This window comes from Watersipora subatra, chromosome 11 (genome assembly GCF_963576615.1).
Source record: "Watersipora subatra chromosome 11, tzWatSuba1.1, whole genome shotgun sequence".
Classification (NCBI taxonomy): Eukaryota; Metazoa; Bryozoa; class Gymnolaemata; order Cheilostomatida; family Watersiporidae; genus Watersipora; species Watersipora subatra.
The window spans coordinates 554094-560272 of record NC_088718.1 but is presented as its reverse complement, the minus strand read 5'-3'; the positions used below and the strand labels follow the sequence as shown (position 1 = coordinate 560272).

Here is a 6179-nt window from a genome sequence, read left to right as displayed (position 1 = left end):
CAAGGACCGCTGCAGTATAACGTGTTTAAAGTCAAGTGGACCATAGAAGTCGAAGTGGCCAGAGTACAAACATGGAGTGCAACCATAAAGTAGTACCATAGAGTAGGATCGGATCTCAAGTAATATCTGTGCAGAATCTATCGTTCGAGCTATAGGTATTGCCACTGTTTATACTAGACTAGCCTGTCTTGACAAACTGTTGTTTTTGCTGAGTTGTCCCCCGTCAAGCGGAGCGAGCTAAACAACATCTTGTCACAATATGCATTGCACCTGATGCATAAGCTTCACTGAAAGGGAGTTGTTCTCTTCCGTCTATGCGGCTTGGCTGCGATGTTATGTTGGTCACTCCATTGGTAATCATAAAAGATTTAGCCCAAAATATTTATGTAAAAAAATTAAGATGAAAATGTTTAACCAGAGACCAGTTTCTGCAGTAAACTTTAGTAGAACTTAAGAATAAAATAAACTAAAAATAAAATCAATAAGAACAAATAAAACTGACTGATACAAAAATACAAATAAAACTGACTGAGCGCACAAATAACAACATGTTTAGTTGCTGTTGTTGCCTAAGTTCTTAGATTCTACTAAAGTTTACCGCAGAGACTGGTCTCTGGTTAAACATTTTTATCTTATTTTTTCTACATAATAATTTGGGCTAAATCTGTTATGATTACCAATGGAGTGACCGACATAACATCGCAGCCAAACTGCATAGACGGAAAAGAACAACTCCCTTTCAGTGAAGCTGATGCATCAGGTGCAGTGCGTAATGTGACAAGCTATTGCTTAGCTCGCTCCGTTCGACGGAGGGGGGGGGGGGTTGTTACAACTTCGCAAAAACAACAGTTTGTCAAAAAAGGCTAATACTAGACACGAAAGAGCTGAAGAGTTATGAGCAACCTTCCGATCTCAACTTTGTTTGATTAGCCTTAATGACTTTGAGCGATCAGCTAACCCTCTTTAAGATACTCGCATTAGATTATTGAACAGATGGTCCTCTTGCGTTAACTGACCCGTCAAATACCCAACAAATCTATTGTGCTTGAATTCTGACATGAAAAGAAAGTTCTATTGACTTTTCCGGTACAAATAGCTCGCCATATTCTTTGTTCATTCATTAATAAGAAAACATTCCCAACATTACCTAGTAGAGTACTTAGTAAACATAACCACTGTTTATGAGACAAACACAAATTGGTACAATAATGTCATGTTTCTCCTGCAAAGAGAATAATGCACTGGGGCATCAGTAAGAGAATGAGTTGTCCTCACTACTAGAGTTGTCCTCACTACTAGAGTTGTCCTCACTACCACAGTATTTATAATGTGCTACTAGAACTTTGGGACTTGCTTAAAATGTATGAAGACAGCTCATTGTATTTAAACAACTATTTAATTAACTCAAACTAGAGTTGGCCTTATTTTTACCCTTGTTGTTTCTTTTAAACTGGCTGGCTTTGGAGAAGTTGATCTCAAAGAATTTAGAATAGGTTATGGATAGCCATTACTATCAACTGCAGCGGAAATTTTACTCGGCTAACTTTTCGCTTTCAAATAGCAATGAATTTTAGTCAGTTATATTCTTATTATCTACTGTATATTTGATTTGGTCAGCTTTTCATCAAGTCTTTGGGCCCGTCTGTCAGACGCCTCATCCAAAGCAAGAAATTTCAAATTGGAAACCTTTCGCTGATGATTACCAATAAAAAGTTATACATACAAATCAAATGGAAATATTTATTTATATACACATTAGCGGGGACCCATGTAGCACCGGAAGCAACTGTCACATTGGTTTCCTAGTATGAAGGCACTCGATACTTCTTTTCTGTGTTTGTTATATAAAGACTAACATAAAATGTGTTGATCAGAAGCATTGTCAGTATATGCCAAGTGTTATTAGCTATAGCAAGCGTTGTCAGCATACCAAAAGTGTTATTAACTATAGCAAGCGTTGTCAGCATACCAAAAGTGTTATTAGCTATAGCAAGCGTTGTCAGCATACCAAAAGTGTTATCATTGCATCTAAACTTCCACAAGTGTGAAAGAAGTAATATATAATTAGTTAAATGTAAAAAACATTTAAAATAGACAATTTCTGTTGTAAAAAAGTCTGGTCAATCAGAGCTGATGATCGATCATTGAAACTACTAGGCATCAACAATTTGTAACTATAAACCATTATAATTTATCAATTTATAATATCAATGTTTTAAGATTGTTTAGTTATTAATTATTGTTACTAGCATTATTGTTTTTACTATAATTGTCAGTGCCAATTATTATTACAACCAGTGATTATTTTTATTAATAATGTTAACTATTATTGTAACTATGTAGTTATACGAGTTTGCATTATTATTATCCAATGGGAATGTTATTATTATTATTAATATTTTGTCATTCTGCTACACTGTTGAAGCACATCAGTATCAGGTTTATAAATTAGTGTTTTTGTGTTTATGACAATGCCTTTTTTGTATATCGGCTATATGTTTTTATATGGGAACCAATTCTTTTTACCCACATGTTTAACGATATAGGTAAAAGTAAGAAATTTTAAGCAAGAAGTCTTTACAAATCTGTTTCCTGCAATGGTGCTTTTTAGGTGACACAATGTTATATGTTAACATTGTGTCACATAAAGATGTTAACACTGTGTCACCTAAAGATGTTAACATTGTGTCACCTAAAGATGTTAACACTGTGTCGCATAAAGATGTTAACACTGTGTCACCTAAAGATGTTAACACTGTGTCACCTAAATATGTTAACATTGTGTCTCCTAAAGATGTTAACACTGTGTCACATAAAGATGTTAACATTGTGTCACCTAAAGATGTTAACACTGTGTCACCTAAAGATGTTAACATTGTGTCACCTAAAGATGTTAACATTGTGTCACCTAAATATGTTAACACTGTGTCACCTAAAGATGTTAACATTGTGTCACCTAACGATGTTAACACTGTGTCACCTAAAGATGTTAGCATTGTGTCACCTAAAGATGTTAACATTGTGTCACCTAAAGATGTTAACATTGTGTCACCTAAAGATGTTAACACTGTGTCCCCTAAAGATGTTAACATTGTGTCACCTAAAGATGTTAACACTGTGTCACCTAAAGATGATAACATTGTGTCACCTAAAGATGTTAACACTGTGTCCCCTAAAGATGTTAACATTGTGTCACCTAAAGATGTTAACATTGTGTCACCTAAAGATATTAACACGTTGTCACCTCACATTGTGCCATGATGTTGTTTCGACCATGGAACAACAATGGTCACCTGAAGACTTAGCTAAATAATTTTTACTTTTACTCATATTATTGTTATTATAGTCCGAGGAAAATTTTATTTGTATTGTGGATTTCTCTTCCTTGTTAGCATTTCAGTAATACTAACGACATGTACGTACATGTATATACAATGTGTATATATAGTTGTATAACTAAAATTCTAGTGTCCCCGTGGTGGTCAGTTTTAAGAGGTGATAGTTGGAAAGGGGATTACACTCACTGCATCAGATCTTTGTAGTTTTTACTGAGGACTGAGGTAGTTTCTCGTTGCCTGCCTCAGATCTTCTGCCAGAGATGTGTCCCTTAGAACAAGAGCAATGATGCTACTATAGCGTGAGTTCCACCTCACAATGATACTATAGCGTGAGTTCCACCTCACAATGACACTATAGCGTGAGTTACACCTCACAATTATACTATAGCGTGAGTTCCACCTCACAATTATACTATAGCGTGAGTTCCACCTCACAATGATACTATAGCGTGAGTTCTACTGCTGAATTATTCATCCCTCATAGATAAAACATATTTCATTCATTTGTTTAAAAAATAAACACCTAATATTTACGTATCTGAGAACGGGTTTGGGAAAATAATTGGATTTCTAAATACATTAGAGAAAAGGAATAAAAGTACAAATAAACATTTTGTCATAGATTTTCATGCATTTTTTAGCGATATATTATATATTATAATCTACTATATAATAAGAGGTCACCAGGTTGACATCCCTCTTCACCTGGGTAGGCCACATAGGCAGTAGACCTCATGCCATAGTAGCACCAGAGCAATTTATAACCAGACGCCCTTTTCGATATCCCGTAGTGAAGCTGAAACACTGAACTGCCACTTATCGTAGTGCAAACCACTATACCATGGATAACTGGGAACCAAATAATACCTCAAGTCAACATGGAAATACAAATTACATGAAAGCCTTTGTAAGCTCAAGTACCTCAAGACAAAGAACATCACTTTGTCACAGCTTGCTGGTGGCAATGTAATTATAGGTTATACATGACCTACAGAAGATAATTGAAGTTTTAAAACTTAATTTGTTTGTTTAATTTTACTCTTGCTCTCCATCGCAGCTGTGTCGAGTTCTCGTGCAATTTCCGATATCAATTATTAGTATTAATAGTAAACTATCACTTTAACTGCCAACTATTGTTTGTTATTTGATAGAATGTGTGAAGTAAGAGGAACTCTCTTTTGAAAATTATTGAAAGAACCATTTTAGTAAAATTGTCTAGCAACATTGCCTTTGTGAAGAAACATCTATACATATTTTATAGACAAAGGTTAGTTGGGCATTAAACTGTTTATTTTTGACAAACCGTCTAGATATTGTATTAAAAAAACTAAATGCTGTAACCTGATGCTACTTCCAATGTATAATCAATAGCGAATAATACAATATAATATTAATAAAGAATAAAATCAAGACAAAATACAGCATACTAATACCTGCTAGAGCTACCATAACCTGAGTATGATGCTAGTATGATGCTAGTATGGTGCTAGTATGATGCTAGTATGATGCTAGTATGGTGCTAGTATGATGCTAATATGATGCTAGTATGGTGCTATTATGATGCTATTATGATGCTAGTATGATTATGTGATTACCTTGAATGCAATGTACAAGAGTTACAATATTCCCTGCACTATGACGTTATGACGTTGAAGGTGAAACTTCATGAAGTTTAAAGAAGTGTTTACAACTCTTTTTTTATAAAACTTGATCTTTCATCCCTACATCATAGATACATGCATCACAGCAGCCCAGTAAAACAAACAAGTGATATTTGGTTAAAATTTTCCCACTCAAGTAAAGACAACTCCAACTCAAATATAGATGGCTATACAGACACAACTAAATATTAACAGTTATTTTGAGCAGACTGTGTCTGAGCTCAAACCTCCTTCACACAGGTTGTCACACAATGTTTATTTGCGTTGTCAGTAGTTACTTTCTTGTTATTCATAAACGAACTGGAATGCTGCCCTTCGTCAAATCTGCTGTCCTTTTGAACACAAAAGTCTCAATTACAAATTCTTCACAGGAGTAGACAACAACTTGTTTAAAATGTTAGAACTCGTGTAATTTTCACATGTTTATTCATTCATACGCTTAGCTTTATATTAGCATTGCTTATTAATTTTAACTTTGTTTATTAATTTTAACATTGCATAAAAAATCAGCATCATTTAGCCATTGCTATCTTTCTGAGTGTGTAGATCAAAGAGAGTGTGAGGTGGCAAACTATTTAGAAGCTATAAACAACAGTTTGTCTGTATTACAACAAAGAGCTACACCATCCACATAGGCACTCAAACCTTCAAACCCAGTCTCTTCCCTTCACTCTCTTTTTTATGCACAGACTCTTCTGTTCTTTCAGATTAACTGAAAATGTCACACATCAACTGAGACCCACAAAACTAAGTTCATAGGTCAGTAATTCTCAACATTCTGTGCAATGTCTCACCAACAAACTCAAGGTTCAATATCCAGTTCATGCTTACAAACCAGGATTAGGAAGAAGACCCAGGAAGTTCTTGGTCACCTTTCGAAGCCTCAGAGTAATTGTCCTAATCCGACATACGGCTTAGCAGACTGGACGCTCTAATCAACTGCGATAATTGGCCAACATCCAGAGCCGAAAAATAGTTTTGCAAATGTTAGTTTTCTGCGCTTTATGACCTAAAATGTGAGCAGACGGATGGACAATGACCAATAACAACATAGATAAGTTCGAAAGAAAGATCTTTTATCAATGAGTTCCTGCAGCACACCTGACGACCTCCAACAGTGCAGTAGTTGAAAATCACTGCAGTCAAAGCACACACAAAATTCAAGATGAATGTAAGAGCT

The 6179-nt window shown here is 35.1% G+C and overlaps 1 protein-coding gene across 1 annotated transcript; it reads left to right on the top strand.

The window, feature by feature from the left end:
* Window positions 1-2619: 2619 nt before the first annotated feature.
* LOC137408664 (proteoglycan 4-like) lies at window positions 2620-3261 on the top strand. The gene has a single exon (XM_068095245.1). It carries the CDS (start codon window positions 2620-2622, stop codon window positions 3259-3261), a length of 642 nt encoding a protein of 213 aa, XP_067951346.1.
* Window positions 3262-6179: the final 2918 nt, after the last annotated feature.

Excerpts from the sequence above, each read along its gene's own strand:
- LOC137408664 (XM_068095245.1), top strand. The coding sequence starts at position 2,620 with ATGTTATATGTTAACATTGTGTCACATAAAGATGTTAACACTGTGTCA.